This window comes from Cervus elaphus, chromosome 14 (assembly GCF_910594005.1).
Source record: "Cervus elaphus chromosome 14, mCerEla1.1, whole genome shotgun sequence".
NCBI classification, from domain to species: Eukaryota; Metazoa; Chordata; class Mammalia; order Artiodactyla; family Cervidae; genus Cervus; species Cervus elaphus.
This window is the reverse complement of record NC_057828.1, coordinates 7,755,355-7,778,010: the sequence shown is the minus strand read 5'-3', so window position 1 is coordinate 7,778,010 and position 22,656 is coordinate 7,755,355. Positions and strand designations below refer to the sequence as shown.

At 44.3% G+C, this 22,656-nt stretch overlaps 1 protein-coding gene across 8 annotated transcripts in view; it reads right to left on the bottom strand.

Moving 5' to 3' along the window:
* SRGAP2 (SLIT-ROBO Rho GTPase activating protein 2) overlaps positions 1-22,656 on the bottom strand; it is a 247,698-nt gene that overhangs the window by 133,701 nt on the left and 91,341 nt on the right. For all 8 annotated transcript variants that reach the window (XM_043923265.1, XM_043923267.1, XM_043923266.1 and 5 more), the window contains exon 3: positions 13,423-13,615. In XM_043923265.1, the coding sequence (XP_043779200.1) occupies positions 13,423-13,615 (193 nt within the window). The remainder of the gene's footprint in view (positions 1-13,422; positions 13,616-22,656) is intronic.

The following is a 22,656-nucleotide window of genomic DNA, read 5'->3' as shown; positions in this document are numbered from 1 at the left end:
GACCCCAGCACCTGCCAGAACCTGTTGGTCACTGTTGACGATGCTGAAGCCAAGTAACTGAATCACAATAACACAGGAGACCAAGAAGGGCACCCAAGAATTCTGGCTCCTCAATCTTGACCTCTGTACCTTGTCAGAACACACACATTCATAGATGCATATATATAAACCTTAAAATATTTCACATTAAGTGGTAACCTCTATAAGCTAAAATATTGGCTTAGTATTCTGTGCATATTTAATTCCTAGAACCGCCCTAGAATAAGGGCTGAATAAATGTTTGCTGAAAGGATAAGTGAACCCCACACGCTAAGATTGGTGTTCACCAAAACTTCCTATGCTAACTCACATGAGGGCCAGGAGTGGGCATGGCATAAGGAAGTTCTCAGCCCCCAAAATAATAAGTGAAAAATCTTATCCAAAATTTTCAAGCCGATTCTTTCTGGCTAGAATGGCTCAAAAATAGGTTGAGATCTGACAAATCAGTTTTGTCATTTGATTAAAAGGTGAGAACTTTTCTACAGTCTCTTTAATTTGATATCAAGAATGGCTACTAAAAAGATGTATTATATTTACTTTTTCCATATGGCTTCCCCAAACTATGTTGTAAAGTGGCTTTCGTAATCAGTCATTATCTGTCTGGATACTTAGTATGTACATCTGGGGGCTGGGAGTTTAGTGGACTGAGGATTAAAAAAAAAAAAGAAGCATGACTGAATTCTTTATAAGCCACATTATCTTCATTCACTTCCAGTTACGACGTAACTGAGACCTGGCAAAACCAACACTTAGAATGTACAAGAATCAGGTGAGCCTCCAAGACAAAGCCCCTAACAACACCATTTAGTCCACATATTAGAAGCATCAGGAAGTGCTAATGGACCGGTGTGTGGCACGCCTGCCTGGGTGTGTGCATGTGTGTGTATGTAGCACTTGGTGGTAGGGAAGGGCACACATTTCTACCCAGGACCAGAGAAACAGAACTAAGGAGGCAGCTGACAGTCTAGCCCACGTACAAAAAGGGAGGTGGGGAGAAAGGCATAAAGTCAGTAAACCTGAGAAGCCGAACCTCTCTGAATTGTGCTCGCCTTCCTGGGTTTATTTGCCCTCTATTCAGAGTCCACTCAGTGCCTGTGCTTTGTCTTCCAAAGGAAACGTGTGAGGCATCGTTTCCACCTGTACGCCACGGCATCAATTCTGTACAGCTTCCTCCTTTTGCTAAATCCTCGAGATGCTGCCTGTAAATTCAAAGAATTTCAAGCATCAACAGAAACCCCCACCCCCACCCCCAGAACTTAGTTATGAACATCTGTTGTTTACAAGGGTTCAGGCTGAGAGCTGCCAGACTTGTTCTGCAACCCCTACTTTAACACAGAGGCTGCCAGGGAGGGATGTCTGAATTTCATGCAAGGATGCCCTGTCCCAACTGCTTAAGCAGAAATCGGCAAACACAGCTCAGCATCCTCCCGCTGAAGACAATCCTAGTTTGTTCGATTCATTTTCTAATCCTGGCTCTTTAACCAGCTGCACCCAAAATATGCTAAGAAGCAGAGCTGTGTTCATTGATCTTCCCTGAATTAAAACCCAAGGGGCAATGATCCAATGATCGGTGCAGGTGTATAAAGCCAGGAGATAGTGGAAAGGATTTCAAATCTGAAAAACCAAACCCCTAGTTTTTTCTCATTCTCCCTAAATCCTTCATTAACACTGAGCTCTTCCCATATGACTGTTTCTTTTCACAGCATGATTCTTCAGTGCAGCACAGAAATTAGATATTAAAGTCTTTACTTCAATTAGCTTGGGACCAAATCTAATTGAGAACATAACTGCTATCCTGTACCTCTCCCTGGCTGAGCCAAGCATGAGGACCTCCCAAGCCTTCCACCTTCCCTCCCTTCCCGGTGACAACTGAAACCTGCTTTACACGGGCTCCTATTTTTAGATTCGTGTGCCCGCGTGCACACGTGTGCTTATTATTCTCTTCCGACCTGTCTTATTTTTCCCCATTTCAATTATGAGTGTCCTTACAGTAGAGACTGTCTTTTCTTCTTATCTTGTAAGCCCTCCCACTTAACACAGTCATCTCCCGATAAAGATGACATGGCTTTTGCCTTTAAAAGAGAACTGGATCAAAGTCAATTCATTTAATTGGCTATGAATTTCTGAGAATGAAAGAACCCGCCGCACATTGCTTCCTGTGTCTACTGTGGAATTGTTATGGGCTTACACGAGCCAGGAGAATGCATACGAAGAGTGCCTTGTGCCCAGCACTATTGTTAAGGGCCAAGATCACCAGGGTCTGTGCCTGGCAAACGGAAAGACAGAGGTGTGTCCTGCTGACATCTCAACAGCAGAGCCCACGAGACACAGGAAGTCCCCAGCTTCCAGCAGCCTCCCAACTGTGCGTAAAGGCATGTTTTGCTCCTAGCCTGCCCTCTCCCATTCCCTGCACTAAAAGAATGATATGAGGTCATTTATGCAGCACTTGTAAGCTTCTGTTTGGGCTCCTGAGACAGACAGTCCCGTAAACCAGTTTGCTGGGCTCATGACTGAGATGTGGGCTGCCCCGGCCTGCCGGTCCTGATGATGGCTGCTGCAGGAGGCGGAACAGGACTGACTGTGTTCTTTTCTTCACCTGGGGCACAGTTGGGACCTGTGGGCCTCAACACTACACCTTTAATGATTAGGCAATTAGTGCTAACTATTAACTCTGTGAGGGCAAGGACATCAGAGGCTAGTTGTAGGACAAATTTCCTCCTCTTGATGATGGTGAGCCTGAATCTAAAAATAACAAGTCAGGGTTAACTACCTGGTTCAAGGCAGTTCATGACACCTAACGAACAAGACACCTTATAGGACAAAACACAGAACTGCTGAGTTTGTACAAGAACTGGACATATAATTACACAGAGTCACTTAATTACATATTTCATCCCAAGGCAGTCCTATCACAAAAATCAAGAAGCAGAAAGAGTCTGTCATTCGAGAGGGCCCATGGGGTCACTGAAGTAGATGGAGACTGACATACTATTACCTAGGGCTAGGCTTCAGAGTGCGCAACTCTGCTTAGGGAGTAAATGGTGAATCTGATCTACTGTTAGCTATGCTATAGCTATATTTGGTCCCAACTCCTCAGGAGCTGGACAAGAAAAAATTGTCACTGCTATTTACATTTACTTTGGGTCAAACATGGTCCTAAAGGCTTCACATTAAAATTCATTTAATCAGCATAACAACTCCATGAGGTAGATACTATTATTATCCACGATTTGCAGATGAGAAAACTGAGGCAGCTAACAACCTTCATGTAAAATCACATAGCTAGTGAGTAGAAAATCCAAGATCAGAGCCCAGAAAATCTGGTTCCAGAACCTGTGATCTTGACAATCAGGCTACATTCCTTCTGTGGCGATGACAATTAGGTCAGCTACCATTTTTTGAGCAGTTAGTAAGTTACTCATTGGAAAAGGCCCTGATGCTGGGAAAGACTGAAGGGAAAAGGAGAAGGGGGCAGCAGAGGATGAGATGGTTGGAAAGCATCACCGACTCAATGGACATGAATTTGAGCAAACTCCAGGAGACAGCGGAGGACAGAGAAGCCTGGCATGCTGCAGTCCATGGAGGTGCAAAGAGTCAGGCATGGCTTATCAACTGAACAACAAAAACTAAGTTATAGGCACTTGGCTAGTGCTTTATAGATATTGTATCTAATCTTTAGAGCAACTCTTCAAGGTACACTTTACTCTCCACATATTATGGATGAGAAAACTGAAGCAAAAAGGAGTTAAGTGACTTCGTCTAGGTCACAGAGCTATAAGTGAAAGATCCAAATTTGTCTGGATTAAAGCTCTCAGCTTTTTCTGCTAAGTCTTAAAGCCTGCCACAGAGCTTTCAAACAAAGTTTTTCTCTGTTCAAAAGACAAACCACTACTCTGTCTTGCTGATCCCCCAAATTGCCTGTGTTTTTTCCATCGTCTTTTATCTACGTGTGAGGAGACCTCCCAACTCTTCCAAAAAGGACCCAACCATACTGAAGGTTCTATATGGAATGGACTAGTGAAAAACTCACCAACAGATCTTCCATTAGTTTCTAAACCAAGTCAGCTTGAGCTATGGCAAAAGGAAACCAACCCTTGCTCAACACCAGATGCTAACTCTGGGGAAAGTTTCCCTGAAGGAACAAACAGCTCCCAAATATGTCCAAAACAAATGAGTAACACACTGGTCCCAGGAAATAAGGGGCTCTTCCTTCTGGCAGCTTCAGGCTTTTTCCTACTTCCCTCCTCAAAAGCACACCATACTCAGAGAGGAACTTGCTGGCCCTCCACTCTTCTGATTTGCAATCATAGCTATAATATTCTCCAGGGCCAACTGACTCTCTTTTTCAACCCAGTGCTGTCCAGGGAGGTTTATGTGCAATTTGGAACTCAGCTCCAGAGGAAAGATCCACGGGTAACAGGATATAATGGAAGAGACTGTGCACATTCAAATACTGGGCCCAAGACCAAGAACATGGATGCTACAAGAATTTCTCTTTAGTGAATTGCATATCTAACCTCCCTCTGAAAGGAGCACTGCAGGTGGAACGTCTACCAGATTCCTGAGATAACCAAGTCCTCTCCCTCACACCCCTTCCAATAGTTACACACTCATAACTAGCCAAACAAGCAGACTTACTTTCCACGTGTATTTCCATAATATACAGCTCATTTAACCTTAGCAAGAATAGGATATTGTCTTGTTCCCATCCCCAGTACCTAGCTCAGTGCCTGTATATAATTAGGTCCCCCAAATGTGCACTGAATGAATACCAAATAAATATATCTTTTTCACTGTCTGCAATCTGAGTACCACAGACAATACAAGTTTCTTTTTAAACTCCTAACACCTTTACTGTTGGAAGTCAAACATTCCACAGCCTCAACCATCATCTCCCTGTGAACACGCCCCAAATCTCTAACAACCCACACATTAGCTCTGAAGATAGTCCAGATCTTTAGCCCTGACTAAAGCCATTCATTTTCTGTCAAATACAGAAATTTCAGCTTCAATATCCTTCCGATGTCTTAAACTTAACAACCCAAAACCAAATTTTGCATATTTCAGCTCTTCAAAAACAGCTCGTTCTCTTAACTTTGGGATTTATATTAAAGGCACCATTAATCTACCAGTCACCCAAGTCCAAAAGAAACTTCACAGCCCTCTTTCTTTTGTACTGCCAAGATTACTTGAAGCTCAAATCCCACCAGTCAGCAATTCCTGCAGTCTTACTGCAGCAGGTGTTTCCCATCTGCCTCCAGACTGGAAGCCCCAGGAGGAGAGACGACGGCATGTCTGTCTGCCTGGCATGCATGTGGTACATGGTAAGAGCACATTACACGCTCGCTAAGTGGACCGAAGGATCAATTTCTATTCCTCCCATCCCTACCATCCCACCCTACTTTAGATCCCTACTTACCATGACAACGGGTTTCACTGTCTCAACTTCCTTGTCATTTAGCAAACCATCACCATCAAGGTTAAGGTTAATCATCCTTAAATCCAGTTCACACCTCAGCTTGGACATGTGCTGTGCAAACCTTCACTGGTTTCCAGTGTCCACTGCAAATCTCTTAGATAAGAGTCAGGTTCACCAACATATGGTCCTATCTACTTTAGCCCAGGACCTCCATATACACTCATTACCCCAACCAAACCAGTCTACTTATTGTTCCCCAAAACTGTTTTGTACTTTCCTCTTGGCTACAACATCTTTCCCCCCCCTTGATCTTCATCTATCAAAATCCAAGCCATTTTCAAGGTCTGGTTCAAATCCCATTCCCCTCTTAAAAGTTTGCTGAGTGACCAACTGTGCATTATGCCTTCTGTAGCACACACTTGGTACTTACCCCATATTGCCCTACACTGAAGATCTGTGTTATTACATCCAGGCGTAATTTGTCCCTGATTAGATTATAAAGTTAGTGAGCTTCCCCAATGACTCAGCAGGTAAAGAATCCACCCGCAATGCAGGAAACACAGGAGATGCGGGTCAGAAAGATTCCCTGGAATAGGAAATGGCAACCCATGTCAGTATTCCTGCCTGGGAAATCCCATGGACAGAGGAGCCTGGTGGGCTACACTTCATGGGGTTGCAAAGAGTTGGACACGATGGAGCACCGTTGACTTGACCTGAGAGTATAAAGTCATGTGGGAAAGAACCACTGCTTCCACTTTTTTGAATCTCTCTCCTTTAAGAGGCTAGACTAATAACCTTAAAAATGTTCAACAAATATTTGTTGTTGAGGAGAAGGAAAAGCTGGAAAAAAAGACACGATGTTGGCAGTGGGTTATAAAGCAGCATAAGGTCTCTGTAAGGAACACAGCGGGATAGCAATGTAGGAGTATTCCTCTAAAACTCAATAGGAAAAAAAAAAACAAAACCCAAACCCACAACCCTACCTCAAAATAAAAGAAAAAACTGAGCTATTAAAACTAGGAGATCAAAACCAAATGAGCTATGACTGAAGAGTAATTTACAGCAAGTCTATGAAAAAAAAAAAAGCCAAACAAACAAATGCATTATCAATTAGAGCCCTGCTGGGTAATATTAACACAGATTCCACTTTAAAAAGACAATCAAAGGCTTAGCAACAAATAGGAATACATTTAGACTCTTCAAGGAGTCAAAGAAAATGCAAGAGCATCTTCCCTAGGAAGATTTTCTACCCTCACATAATATCTCTGCTCTTAAATCAGGTAGATAGAATTTTTAAACATTATAAGGTCCTCCGACAATGCAAAGGGATGAAGGAAGCCACATTACTTATCTTAAAGCTGAATAATATAATCACTATAGTTCTATCTGCAGGGGGAAGAGAAGAGGAGGGGGAACCGCAGGGTCAGACTGCAATGGAGTCACAGTTTCGTGAGCTTTAATGAGTGTTTGCACTGAGACAGTGTCGGAGAGGACAAAGGTGAGCAGGAGAAAAGCAGAAGAGGAAATCAAGCCAAAGAGAGACAGGACAATGGCTTCCAAGTAAGAAGCTGTCCAGGAAAAGATGAAAACAGCAGTTCAGCAACATTGGTCCCTAAATGCGGTCACTTAAGACTGTAACAAAATACCTAACCTAACCCAGCATGAGGGGCTGAAATCTAGCCAGCTTGAGAAACTGGCCTGGAAAAGGGTGGGACAAACCATGTAGACCAGTTTCAGCCCTGGCCAACCTACCCCATCCCAAGTTGAATAGTTTCCACGTCCCTGAGACGCGTCTGTCCAGGGTTCCCGCTGGCAGCTGCTCTCCTGGCAGCACAAGGAGACAAATTCATGGCATTGCTGGGCCAACAGCTGCTACAGCTCCGGGGGAGGCGACGAGTGCCCGCTGAGATGCTTTGGGCAGAGAATGAACTATTCTAGGGACCAGTCCTAGAGTCAGCGGAATTGAGGCTACACTTCGCCGGCTGAATGAAAATACAGTACAATTGCCACTCCAGAGACCAGGAAAGCCACAGCCATTCCTCTGTCCCAGCTTCTTTGACTTTAATTGCTTCTTGCCTTCCTGTCTGACCCATTTTTTGTCGAGTTCCCAGGGCACGACTTCAGTATCGGCCCACACTAACCTGAGGCTCACTGCCATCCCTTCCTAATGCGTCTCCCTCCAGTCTCTCTGCTCCAGCTGATCTTATGCACTGTTGCCATAGTTACCTTTCCAAAGCACAGCCATCTATAAATATGCTCCAGAACTATCAATGGGTCCCCCATGCTTATAGAATAAAGCCCAAACTCTTGCTGCCTGGCATTCACAGACCACTGTGATCTGGTTCCTATCAACTATTCAGGCTTATGTCCCTATCACGTTTATCACTTCTGTTCTTTCGAAAAACAGATGAGTTACCGACCAGCTATGTTTTCCCCAGCTCTGTGCCTCTATCAACACTGTTCTTGCTGCCTAAAATGCTTCCTTCCCAGTTTTTTTTTATTCTACTTCTACAACTTCTATATTGTTTCCATTGAATTAAACTTATAAAACTAATAACTTGTATTGACACTTTTATGTTTCCATTTCCCACCCACTGAAACTCACCTCCATGAAGCCCTGTCTTCTCTGTGCATTTACGGCACTTTTCAAAGTGGATGAGTGAAATGGTCTTTCATATGCCTGCCTTCTTGAAAATCACACACAGACAATGTGGCAGAGGCTGCTAATTGTCCCCTACTATTTTCCCCCTCCACTAATAGAAATTCTACTTTCTTAATTTCTTTAGATTAATAAATACATTTCCCAGCCTTCCTTGTAGCTCAGTAGACCCATGCATCTATGTGAGCTGAAGAGATGTATGTGCCATTTCCAGACTGCACCTTTAAAAGGTAAGGATGTATCTGCCCCTGGCCCTTTTGCTTTTCTTTCTGGCTGGAATGGGGACATGATGGTCTGAGCCATCTTGGGTCATAAAGAACCAGGGCAACACTCTAGGGATGGAATAAGGGTCCCAACACTGCCCAGGATAGCTAACGACCAGATAACGACAGGACAGAAAAATCAAGCTCTGCTTGTGAAAGATACTATTACTTGGGTCTATTAGAGCTGCTAAACTTATACCTTAACCAAAACAGATATACCTAAAAAGCCTTTCCTGAGCCCAAAATGCCAATTTTCAGTTGCTAACAAATGTTTCAAGCGTGGTCTGGTGGTGCTGCCTGCCAAGAGTGAGCTCAGTTACAGCGGCGAGGCTGTCTTTCTACAGCAATGCCTGTACGTGCACACATCCGAATCCCTGGCCGCGTTTTACAAAGCAGAGATGAGTGGAGAGTGGAAAAATGCAGGCGCTGCCACCAGCGTTACACTGAGAAGTAGAGTCTCATCACCGAACGAACAAGAAAAGGCTAGAGATCACCAGCCACCAAGTTTCCTCAAATGCTCCCTGCATTTAAGCAGGTTCAACGGCTTCAAGCAGTTGCCATGGGTTCAACTGGGGCAAAAAGAAGATAATGAGAGACACAGCACAAAAGGCTCTGGGTCATCAGGTGAGGTGTAACTCGGGATTTCACAAGTATACTTACAGGAATAGAAACCCTCTTCTCCATGGAAGGCTCCTGCTCATTTTTAGGAGTAAATTATGCATGAAACGATGTTGCCTGGACTCCCTGACTGAGCTTCTCACCATCTTGCCTGTGTCGTATGCATCTGTGTGTGTCTCATCGCCTCTTCTATTAGGCTAGACCACACACATTGGCCACTTTGTGACCTGTTGTGTCTTGCAAAAATCAGCAATTTCATGTTTCACTCTAATAGATGGAAAGTTCTTGGGTTTGGGGCTCATTTTAGTCATCTTTGCCTCACAATGCTTATAATGGGAGATATCAATAAGAAATTGCTGGGATTGACTTTTACAGATTTTCTACTGGAAAGCCTGCTATTTTCATTAGACATACCTACATCCTTTCCGTCCTTTTAAGTGCTTAAAAAAACACCACCCTCTCTCCTTCCTTCATTTCCTTCCTCCTTCTCTCCCGCATCCTCTCCGGGTAACTTTTACTTCTAATAATTAACATTTACTACTCCCTAAAATTGGGTGTGCCCAAGCCTTGGGTCCCGGAGAAGGCAATGGCACCCCACTCCAGTACTCTTGCCTGGAAAATCCCATGGATGGAGGAACCTCGTAGGCTGCAGTCTATGGGGTCTCGACGAGTCGGACACGACTGAGCAACTTCACTTTCACTTTTCACTTTCACGCATTGGAGAAGGAAATGGCAACCCACTCCAGTGTTCTTGCCTGGAGAATCCCAGGGACAGCAGAGCCTGGTGGGCTGCTGTCCATGGGGTCACACAGAATCGGACACGACTGAAGCGACTTCGCAGCAGAAGCAGCAAGACTTGGGTCCTGGGCTGAGCTCTGTGTTCCTCTCTTTCTCTTCCCTGAGTTCATATAATTGCATATCTTCCATGATCACTTTTATATCTCAGAGTTTGCTCTCTATTCCTAGTCAAAACCTCTTACCTCAGTAGTACATCTCTACCAGACAGGCTTCCTACTGCCCCAAACCCGACATGCTCAGAGTAGGCTCACCATTCAAAACAGGTCTCCCCTAACGTGGAAGACCAATTCTTCCAGGTCACCATATTAGAGACACTGGGTCACCTCTGATGGCTATAGTTCTTTACCCAATCAGTCACCCAGTCCTCTTAAGTTTCTCAAGTACTTGAATATATTCCTTCTTCTCTAATCTTGCTTGCTCTCACATTGTACATGGATTATTCCCCCAAACCTCCATCTTGGCCTTCTCTGCCACAAAAATTCATTCATTCTTCTACCATTTTTCTTCATGTCTCCTTTCCCACAGAAGAACCCAGAGGGCTCACGACCATGCTCTGCATCAAATCTTAACTCCCCTGCTTGTCTGTTAAATTATTTGGTGTCTACTTACCTAAACTTAATTTTCCACTGCTTTGGAAAATATGTGTTCTCATAAAATTTTGCTTATAACCTCTGTTAAAGCCCTTTTTACATTATATTGTTTACATGTCTCTTTTCCCTGTTAGCCAAGATTCCAGAGCTTATCTCGGTCTCCAAAGGAATCAGCACCGAACACAGTACCCGGCAGGCATTTCAAAGGGGTCTGTTGAATAAGTAGGTGGCTCCTCAGGATAACTTCCGACAGGAAGCTATTAAAGTAACCTGGCCATAAAGTGACAGCAAAGCAGTGGCAAAGCCCCCTCGACAAGCGCTTGGAGCCCTTTGTCCTTTTGTTCCGCAATACCTACCTCAACTCATCTAACTGTGTGATGTGTTCACTGCCTGTTTCCTTATTCTATTAAAAGTGCCAAGTGGAGGACGGTACTTGTTCATTGTTATATCCCAAGGTACAGCGTCTACTCTGAAGGAGCTCAAGGAATGTGCAACAGACGTTTGTTGGATGAATGCATTCAAGCCTCCTTTTAAGGAGACTCCGGGATCCATCCCTCACTTGCCCTTTAGCCTCTCACCACCGAACACGCCTGCCTCTTCTTTCCTGAATGTGCTATTTTCTCCTACACAAATCTACCTCTAAAGACTAACCTAAATCCCACTCGTTTCATGAGTATGCTCCTGATTATTGCAGATCCTTTATCTGTCTCTCATGATTTATCACTGACCTCTTATCACATCTATATCCTACATATAGCCAATGATCTCTTAATGAAACCATTATTGCTTTATCTCTAATTGCTTCCTATATTAAAAATCTTTTCCCCCCAACCAGATATGGCCCCCTATGGAAATATACAATCAACCTGTTTTACATCTTCCAATACGTATACAACACAGAGCACATAGCTGGCTCTCAAGAAATATTTACTGATTATTTGGGAAAAATGAAGCCCGGTACCAGCTTTATCAGAAGGGAAATCAATTCTCCCAGCCTTGGAGAAAAAAACCCTATTTCTTGTATGTGATCTTAATCAGAGCAGTTCAGCACATCTGTACCTTAATTTCTAGTAAATGTGTCCTTAAGCTAAGAATATAATATAATACTAAAAATCAGGCTACTTTAAACTTAGGAGGAGTTATCAAGAGAATAAATCCAAACTTGAATCATTTTTCTAAAGCAAACAATCCTTCCATCTTCATTTATCATATACTAAAATAACATTTTATTCTCACAGGACTGCTTATCATAAAGAGAACAGGACTTGGAAAAGATAAGGGATTTTGAAGATAAAACATCTGGAGGAAATTCTCATTCTGGCTTGTATTGAAAGTGTCATATGTTCTCCTTATTCTTAGACTCTATATTCATTGCTCAGAACTGGCTTGTAAAGAATAAATTGTGTCCCAAATTGTTAGGGCGATAAACAAAAATAGAAAATAGAGGGAAATACGATATATTTGGCATTAATTCTTAAATTCACTCATTCATTTATTCATCCAATAATATTTAGTAGGCATGGATCCTATATTACTTTAGGCCTTGTGGGAGGCTGAACGATGAATCAGAAAAGCTTATACAAGTCCACTAAGGGAAGATAATATAAGATATATAGTTCTGAATGCCCTAATGAAAGAACAACAAAAACAATGCTGTAAGAATTTAGAAGAGGGAGAACATTCTTCCTTCTGGGAGAATCCAGAAAGCTTCTAGAAACAAGTCCCATCTGCATGAGGTCTTAAAACATGGGTATGGCTTCGACACGCAGAGATGTAACAAACGGACACGTAAGTTCAAATCACAGGATGCGCAAAGGCCCAGTGGAGTTAGTGTTCTGTTTGGCTGTGGAATAGCAGAGCAGAAACAGGAAATAAAGTTGGAAAGCTAGTCCGGCCAGATGCAGACAGGCTTGAAGACCAAGCCAAGGAGTGTACACCTTTGTGAATAGGACAGGACTTCACAAACTTAATCCTGCGCACCAATCACCTGCGGCTCTAGTTACAGTGGGTCTGGGGGTGGGGCCCAAGACTCTGAATCTCCAACCCCTAGGCAGTGCCAATCTTGAGGGACCACATCTTGAGCATCAAGAACACAGACCTCCGGGAGCCACTGCACAGAGAAACTGCCTGAGCCCCAGGGTGTTCCAGGAAGACTAAATCTGGTAACAGTGGATCAGGTAGATTGGGATGGGGAGAAGCTGTTCGTTAGAATCATCTGGGAAGCTTTTACACCACACTGTTACCCAGGTCTTACTCCCAGAGATTCTGATTTAATTGATCTGGAATGCGGCCCAGTTTCAGCATTTTTAAAAAGTTCTCCAGGGAATTCTAATGTGCAGCCAGGATTGAGAACCTCTGCTAAAGATGATACAGTAAGTACTGCAATCAGTCAGGCAAAGATGAAGATGATCTAAACTAGGGCAATGGTAGGAAGAACAGAGTGAAAGGGCCAGTTGTATAAAATACTCTAAATGTAGAAGGAAGAGACCTTAGCAACTGTCTGCACAGCGACTTAGATTTATGGCTACATCCATCTCTTCCAGTTAAAGACAGTTCAGTGAAATGGTAAAGAACACAGACTCTACAGAGCCAGATTGCCTGGGTCTGGATTCCAGTTTTGCCATTTATTTCTTAGGGGTGTGTGAGTGTGTGTGTGTGCCACACACATAGAGGCCATGGGCCTTGAACTCTTTATGACCCAGTTTCCTCATCTGTATGTTGGGGATATAACAAAAACTAACATATGGAGTTGTGAAGATTGAGTTAAGCCCTTTGGAGCTAAGCTCGGCACACGGGAAGGTGTTTGCTGTTATTATAAGCATGGTTCATGACCTACTCTGATCGCTCCACAATGCTGAACTGCACGTAAGACTGATCTGGAAATGAAGTTCTGGAGGGCTCTCAACCCTCAGGCAATTAGAAATCAGTAGGTCACCTGCTTCATGATAACAATGGGATGGAGGCGGCAGACCCTGCCTCCCTCCCACACACAACCCACTCCCAAGGTCTCTAGAAGTAACCGCGCGGCATCCCTACTTGAACTGCTGGTCCTTGGTGCTCCTTGTCTTGGCCAGGAAGCGCTCTGCCAGCTTCTCCAGGTTGCGGGAGTAGTCCATCTCGATCTCAGCCTTCTTACGGAAGAAGTCCTGGAGGTCCTGCAACAGCTGTACCCGGAGTTCACACTGCTGGTCCAGGCATTTCATCTGCTCTATGAGCTGAGCACGGATCTCTGCAACAAAAGCAAGGTGAGGCAGTCAGACAGACACCTCTGGAAAAAACCATGATGCCAGCATTCACCCCTTCCATCTAGGTGTTCCCTGTGTTCTGGGGAACTTAAAGGCTTTACTTTTTAAAATGTGATGTGAGGCACCACCGCCAACTCACCAACCTTTCAAACCCTTAAAGAACACTGAAACCAAGAATCTGCTAAATCAGTTAAGAAAAACTGCTTATCAGACATAATAATATTCAGAGCTACCATTTAATAAGCAATTTACTATATTTCAGACACAGCGTAAGAATGTGGGCTTCCTTCTGGCAGAGAGCTGAATGAATTATCTCCCAAGCATCCTATTAGGTCAGGACTACTTTCATCCCTATTTTAAAGATGGAAAAACTAACTCTTAAAGAAGTTAAGCTATTAAGTGGTAGAGCCAGGATTCAAACTCAAGCAGCTTGACTTTAAAGCCCAAACTCCTACTTCTCATACTTTCTCCCATTATTTCAAACTGTTTTTCCATATCTTCATGAAGTAGGGGAGGGGGGTCAAGGTATTTTAAAGAAGAAAGGAAGGTCCCTGCCCAAGAATAAATAGTGGCAATCAAGAATGAAACAAGTACCTAGATCTCTGGGCAAGCAAACCATTCACCATCAGTCAGATTCCATAGTTTCCAAAACCAATGAACATAACCAATCTTTAAGAAGTTGGTATTTTCACTAAATATTACTCATATTTCTGATCCTTCCTCCTCACCAATGCTCAGAGCCTCCGTTGTGTCAAAGCTGGAACTATTTCTGGTTAAGCTCTAGCTTGGCAGCTTTCTGGCTGGCCAGAATCCACATACAGGGCTAGCAAATGCTCTCTGAAACTGCAGCAATGGCAGCTCCAGATTCAACCAGATCTGCCTCAAATGCAATACTGTATTTGTAACTGACAAGACCTGGCACCCGCAGGAGGCAGCTTGCCAAAGTCAGACTGCAAGGCCTGCAGCGCACATCTTGCTGAAGTTATGTCCCCATCCCCGTCTGAGTCACAGTGGAGTCACTTCTTTCATCCCTTTCCTCCCCAGCGTCCCCCCAGCCCCCGACCCTGCAAGCCTGCTCAGCCCCAACAGCTTAGGCTGTGACAGTGACTCCAAGCCCAGGGAAAAAGAACACCTGCACTATTATGCCTTTCCTTCTGCACGTTCCAAATTCATTCCCCAATTGTGGAGTTGTAATGCTGCTTTCAGACCACGTTCTGTAAAGCAGGGGGTGGGCATGCAGAATCTGAGTTTTCATCTGAGCTGTAGATAAACGAGAGGCAAATCCAGGAACGAAGCTATGATGTTGAAAAGCCTGCCAACCACTCTTTTTATGAAGCAATAAGGGATGGGCAAATGGTGCATTTGGCTTCGCCTTGGAGTAGCTACAGGTCCACCATCCATCCCCATCTTCATTTTTGCTTGTTTTTACAGATATCAGATGTATCACAAGTCTCTGGTCCTTTATGGGTGATGACTGTAGTTTTCACCCTCTTTGTCCCTCTGCCTCCCTCGTGCCAACCACCAATGCCAAACAGGCCTGCAGTAACCTCACCTGAACTGAAATTGAGCACCGGAGGATTGTTTCAAGCAGACAGAAGGCTGCACAGAAAAGCTGCCTACCTCATCACTCATCAAAGCTCTCTTGTTCTGTGTTTTTTTTTGGAGTCTGATTACAAGAATGTTGAGGGGGAAAGATCTGCAGAGGGCATGTCATGCATTGGTTCTTGCCAGGGTTTTCTGGGTCTCTTAAAAAAGGCAGCAGCTCTTGTTGAGACTATTCCTTGAGGCTTCTGTCCCTTTTCTGTCTTTGACAGATACAAGTAGCAGCTGGCAGTAGAAGCCGCTGGGTGGGCAGACTGAGCAGAAAGGATATTCACTATGCTCACTGATATTACTCACAACTTGTCCATTAAATAATGAGAATCAGAGCATCTTAGGGTAAAAAGGCTTTCCAGGTACCCAATCAGTAACATGTGCAAGAGGATGTGGCTAGACAAGGGGGGCTGTCAGCCTCCCTGAGCCCCTGTAATTCTTTACAACATTGCCTCAACAAAGTTCCTAACAAGGGGAGCAGACAGGGGAGCGTGGTAAGACGGATGCTGCCCACCTCTGCTGAAAAGAGAAGGCTAAGCAAATTCCCACGATGCCCACGAAGTTCCAGAGGTAGACTGCTCCAGGGTTGTCCTGTCTGAGGAACAAGCACTTCACTGGAGGCCTTTAAGATGTGTGAATGAATCTAGGAAGCCCCCACGTGCATCCAGCCAGCGTGGAATTCCACCCTGACTTCCTCAGGTGCCTCAACAAATGGGCAGCATTACCCAAAGTGCACCCCACCCTCAGGCATCCCCTCTGGGCCCCTGCAGGAAAAGAAGCACGTGTTTGCTGAACATCTCTGATGGGCTTCTATTCACATCATTTTATTTAATCTTTATTACTAGTCCATAATTGGTATCTCCAATTATCCTGATCACAAGATGAGAAAACTGAAGTATGATTTATTAAGTAATTTACCACAGGGTCATACAATTAGGGGCAAATGGCGCTGAAGCCAAATTAAGGTTTGCCTTGACTTGTCAAAGAGGTTGACAGTGGGGACGGGAAACATGAGAAACCAACAAGAGTCTGAAGTCTCCGCAGCATTTTCGGGGGGACATCACAGTTTCTCTAGCTCCAAAACCTGGAATGTCCACTTCTCTACCTTCCAGCTGCAGTGGTGACTCAGGCCCCCAGAGTCAAGCCCAGTGATTCACTATCTAGCCCATGTTTTGACTAGTCCACGACCAGACTGGCTTCCTTCCTACTTCCTAGATCTCCTCTACAGAGCAGCTCTGAAGGAAGTGAGAATGGGATGTCCCCACCCCATCCAGCAAAAGAAGAGTCTCTGCTAAGAGATACCACCAGCCACTGCGGTCAACTAGTGATGCCACATCGCTGAGCATCACCCCTGCCCCACAATCTGCCTGAAGGAGGCGCTGCCCTGGCCCCCACCCTCAAGAGCCTCTGCACAGGCGCTCAAGGGAGATGCCCATCACCCCCTCTCCAGGCTTGCCGCTCCAAGACAGAATGGCTGCTCTGTCCAGGGCAAAGTGTGCTACTTCAGGCTTGTACTGCTGCTGCTGCTTCAAAGACAAACAACGGCCCCCAAGAAGGCAGCTGTGCCAGCCCCGGTCCTCTGTCCATGCACAGGAGGGGCTGGAAACAATGGGCCACTGAAAGCCAGCACGCCTGGGCCATGTGCCCAGGCTGGAGGCCCCTCTGCACCCTGGCCTACCAATGCACTACAAGTGCAGAAGGAAGGAAGGGGCAGTTTACAAAGACGTGGAGGAATTTCCCACAGTTCCATCACGTGCTTAGCCCAGTACGCACCTGCACACGTGTACACACACAAAGACACACTCACACCACCCACACCGGCTTCACCACACCAACCCAAGGTGCCTTTGCAAATCCAGCTTATAGCAGGATAATAGCTCCTGGGAGCTGGGGAGGATGGGGTTAGGTTTTGTCCTTAGAGTTACACTGAAGTTCTCACTTTCTAGAAGCAGCTGTATCTCAGGGCTATAAATGAAATCAATGGCCATCCAGAAAGCCTAAACAAAGGTCACCATGAATGACCTGAAGTGATACATGCCAAAAATGACCTGCCCTCCGCACCTCGCCAAGCCCATTCGTTCAGAGAACCTTTACTGAGCTTCTACTGTATGGCAGATTCTATGCTAGGTGATAATGACAGGACAAAAGAGGCCCAAGTCCTACTGAAGTCCACACTTGAATAGTGTGACTCGACAAGAGGAAGGAAAAGACAGGAAAGATTGTCTCATTGCTTTTGCTTCAAATATTCTTTATATATATATATATAGCCATGGTAAGAAGCCCCCACCTAAAGACCAAAGATTTAAAAATCATCAGTAGCTGGCAAAGATATTAGGCAACAAGAATAAGAAAATTTCAATGTCCTCTGATTGTTTTTCTATTTTGCTTTATAAAAATGATCCTTGAATAAAAACTGTAGCTTCCCTTGCAAAAGGGACCAAAGTTTTAGAGCAAATTTCCTAAAAATCAGAGTTAACCTTTGGTTAATATTTCATTCAAAGATTCAAGTCAAAATTTAACCCCACTGTTCTGGAACTAGCCAGTGACGGTGGTTGCACAATCTTGTAAATATACTAAAACAAAAAACAAACAAACAAAAAAATCCTACCGAACAGTACATTTCAAAGCGGTAAATTTTATGGTATTTGAACTTGAATTATTTTTCGTTAAAAAAGTTGAACCCCATCAAAACAGCATGCCCTGCTGAGTGCCATCCTGCCAACTAAGGGGAAAATGGCCCAACAAACAGGCACCAAAAGGAGGAAGCAATTCTCAGTTTCCATTTCTCCACTGTATGGGCTGAATTTCAGTTCTGCATTGAATATTCTTAAAGCAAATCTTAGAGGCTGTCCCTCAGGACAGCAGATTTGGCCAGGACATTGAACTCCACTGGCAGATCACCATCCCATCATTTCCGAAGGGTGTCAGATCAAAGCCTGGCAGCGAACGTTTTTATGCATGAGTTCAAACCTAGGATCAGTGCATACGTCCCGGAAAGCTTCCCCGAAGACATGCTGACTCCTTGTCCGGGCTTGGCCACAGCTGAGATCCTAACTACACCTGTCCTGGGAGTTAGAAGGAAGTTCGTTTCCTTTTTAGGAAGATGTTGAAAGTCACAGAAACAGATGAAATTCAAAAAACCGGACCTAGTAGGACATTGATTGCTTAACAAACACAGGGCCCTGCCACAGCAACAATCATGGAGACTCTAAATTACATAACACTTGCCAATGCAGGTGACACGGTCGTCTAAAAACTGTCCACCTTCAGAGAACCCCAGGAAATTCACCAGTCAGCAGAGGATTGGGGAGTTCTGCTCAGCTCATCGTTTCCAATCCAACGATATTAGCCCCATTTGTTCCCCCTTTCAAAATTCATCTCCTCCTTCAGGAATTTTTTCTGATTAAGTAATACAGAACTTCTTTCTATGACTCCCACATTTCAGAGGAGAAAATGAGGGTGGGGAGGCAGGTGGGAGAAAGATGTAACCTTTCAGGAGAGTAACCCGGGCATGTCCTTCCTTTCTCCTTGATATGCTGGCATCTGGGGGCCACTCCCGCAGGTGGTGCTCAGCGCCCGAGGGACAGGAGATCAGCCTGGGTTCCCCATGGGGAGCCAGGCCTGATGCCAGTCTTTTCACACAAAATCTGCCTCACCTGCTTTTCAGCCCTTCACAAACACATGATGTCACCTCAGCCATCTCAGGAATACGAATTCCTACTACCTTTCAAGCAAGTGTTATATAAGCAGACAATTGAGGCTTTCACTTCATTTGGAGGCTCTCCCCTCCAGATCGCTTACCAAGCACTCTTTACACAACAGTCATCAGCTCCTCTCAAAGCTGTTCCCCAGGAAGCAGAGCCCTGGAGTGCCTGCCCAGTCTCACTTCTACCTGCAGGCTTGCCTTCCTACAGACTCAGTAATGGGAGGCCCTTCCAAAAACTTTTTTATGAGAGAACCAGAACCCAGAGAAGGGAAAGGAATCTCTGGGGATCACACAGTCATTTAGCTGCAGATCTAGGCCTGAAACCCAGGCCCCTGGGTTTCCTAAGCCAAAGTTCTTTCTTACTTACTCTTGTTGCAAATATTTACTTGAGCACCTTCCAGGTACTCTGAAAGTACAAAGACAAAAGTCCTCCATCAAAGTTAGCAGAGTAGTCAGGAACTACTGAGTTAGGAACTGTAGTCAGGAACCATAACAAACACAGAGAAACAGTAATATAAATAAGTGAGGTATGCACACGGTATTTTGAGAGCAGAGAGAAGACACATTATCACCCTCAAACCACCTGCTATATGTCACATCTTTCAGAGGCTGACTGAAAGTTATTACTTATATCTGAGTAGTTAGTATGCCCCCCAAAAAGCCATCAAGCTACTCTTAGTAAACTAGAAAACAGCAAATATGCTTCTTCAAAGAGAGTGATTGATGGCCTTTTTCCTCTTTACTTGACTGAACATGACACAGAAACAAACCTCAGTTAATCCAAGCCATCAACCAACAAATAGCTACTAAGCTTCCAGAATATGCGGACTTGACATAGTTTTCTTCCTTGCATCTATATCCTCCCTGAATCTTAGTCCATGTGCTTTTAATAAAGTTGATCTCATCTCTGTCCTCTGCAAAGTTAGTGGATGTAACCTCCAGGCCCTGTTCAGCAGCTACAAAATCTGGAGACAACATCAGTCTGAGACAGTGCCACCATCCTGCCACCACAAGAGGAAAGCCCTTTCGAGAACAGAGCCGACCTGGCGGAAGCAGAGCTGAGATATGGGAAAGGGGAACCTGGGCCCTTGACTCAATCATGGCTGGATGCCAGCCCTATTCCTGTCCCCTTCCATTCCTGTCAGTTTCCACAAGCCAACTCATTCAGTTTTTGCTTAAAATAGTTTGCACTGGGGTTCTGGTATCTTGCAAACAAAGGAGCCCTACTGAACAAAGTAGGAAATTCTCAAGTATTCAGAAGCATGAAAGTCCTTGTCCTCAAGGAACTTGCAATCTAATTATGAAAACATGATCAAAACATATAATACTTTTCCAAAAAATATATAATTATTTACATATTATATAATTATGCAAGATATATAATTAAATATATAAATTTTATGTTATTGTATGCTGTAAGAATGAAACTGTGAATAAATATTACAAATACAAATAAAGTACTTGTTTTATTTTCTTGGGCTACAGACTTTATTTTTTTGGACTCCAAAATCACTGCAGAGAGTGATTGCAGCCACGAAATTAAAAGACATTTGCTCCTTGGAAGAAAAGCTATGACCAACCTAGACAGCATATTAACAAGCAGAAATATCGCTTAACTGACAAAGGTCTGTCTAGTCAAAGCTATGGTTTTTCCAGTAGTCATGTATGGATGTGAGAGCTGGATCATAAAGAAAGCTGAGCAATGAAGAATTGATGCTTTTGAACTGTGGTGTTAAAGAAGACTTTTGAGAGTCCCTTGGACTGCAAGGAGATCCAACCAGTCAATCCTAAAGGAAATCAGTCTGAATATTCATTGGAAGTAGGAAGTTGGAGTAGGACTCATGCTGAAACTGAAGCTCCAATACTTTGGCCATCTAATACAAAGAACTGACTCATTGAAAAAGACCCTGATGCTGGGAAAGATTGAAGGCGGGAGGAGAAGGGGATGACAGAGGATGAGATGGTTGGATAGCATCACTGACTCAATGGAGATGAGTTTGAGCGTGCTTCTGGAGTTGGTGATGGACAGGGAGGCCTGGTGTGCTACAGTCCATGAGGTTGCAGAGTCAGACACAACTGAGCGACTGAACTGAACAAATTTTAAGAACTCAGAGCAGTGGGACTAACATTGTTAAAGTAAGACTCCTCGAGAGGGAGGTACCCGACAGAGTAGGGCTCCAAATCTGTGGAGGAAAGGAGAGGCTAAAGAGAGAAAATGCGAACAGAGAGAAGTCTGAATTAGTATTCTGAGAAAAGGCGAAATTTCAATAAATATAAGGAAGCGGAGACATTATTCCAGAAGAAGAGAAAACATGAGCCAGGAGATGGGAATGTTTGAGTGCGGCTTCTTTGGGAGACAGTGAGGAGGCTAGCCTGGCCAGAACAAAGGGTAACGGGAGGGCCCAGTCAAGAGATAAGGGTGCGCGGAGAGGAGCAGCTCCATCGGCTAACAGGGAAGTTTGGATTTCAAGAGGCCAGAAATGGAGATAGTGAAAGTTTGTGTCATGATGCAAAAGATCAAGAGTGGAGGAGGTCTGCTGGATGGCTTTCTAGATCTTTGATGGAGTGAGCATTAACTCACAATCCAGGCTGAATAGTACAGAGGTCAAACCAGTAGGAGAATCCCGTGAATGAAAAGCCTAACACTAATCACTAGTAATAGGACATACTTTAGAGCCAGTGAGCCTAAAGCTAGTGAGTTCCCATGCTGTAGTGAGCACACTGGATGCACAAGAGAGATGGCTGCGTTCAAACATAAGTGTTTGAGTGGCAGGAAGGAGAGGTGGCGGACCCTGGAGTGCTGGCCTCTCTGGCTTTCCCTTCACTACAGTTCTCTGTGCGGAACTTTACATTTGGCCATCTTCAAAACTGTCTGCCCCGGGCAGTAAATCACCCAAAAGTTATGAAAAAAAGAACCTTTCCTCCCCTTGCATTAACTCCACACTACCTAAGAACAATGCATGCAACTTTGGAGACAAAGGGGAACCAGCCAGGGGGGAGGAGGGGGCGAAAAACGGCCTTGAGAGTTTCCAGAGGACGGCGATTCATTAACTTTCGAGCCCCCAAGTGAAGACACAGAAAGCCACCTCATAAAGCCAAAGAGATGGGAGGGTGTGAAGGGGAATATCTCAATGAACTTTAATCATCAGGATTACTCTTGGCAGGCCGCCTTGGCTCTTTCAAGTGACTCAATAGAAAGTCAAAGACAAAAAGCTCCCAAATGAACAAGCTGCCACACCAAACGCCAAAGTAGTAATTTCAGCTCCTAGGCCTTGCCTGAGATGTTTAAGAAACAGAATTCCTGAGGTGCAAAGTCTAGAATTAACTTGTACTACAAAGTATAGATTTGGAACGAGATGACCAACAGCTCCTCTGGTAAATGTCACCTAGTCTGATGCCCCTGATTCATTGCTAGAGGTAAAGTAGAAGTCAATTCCCAAGGACCATGATAATTAACCAATAAGTCTAGTAAGTATTTCTCTTATATCATCTCTGTGCAAAGATCTGAGTGGCAGACAGCTCATTGAAGCATACGAGAAAATATAAGGCATGGTCTTGCTCTCAAGAAGCTTATAATCCATTTGGAAAAAAGACTAAACGTAAAAGCATTCAACTATATAGGATTGGGCTAAATGCCAAAACAATGGCCCCAAATCATGCTCAGAGAGGAGATCAGTGTAAACCAGAGTCAGCCTGAATTAGTATTCAGGTGTTGAATTGGGGAGG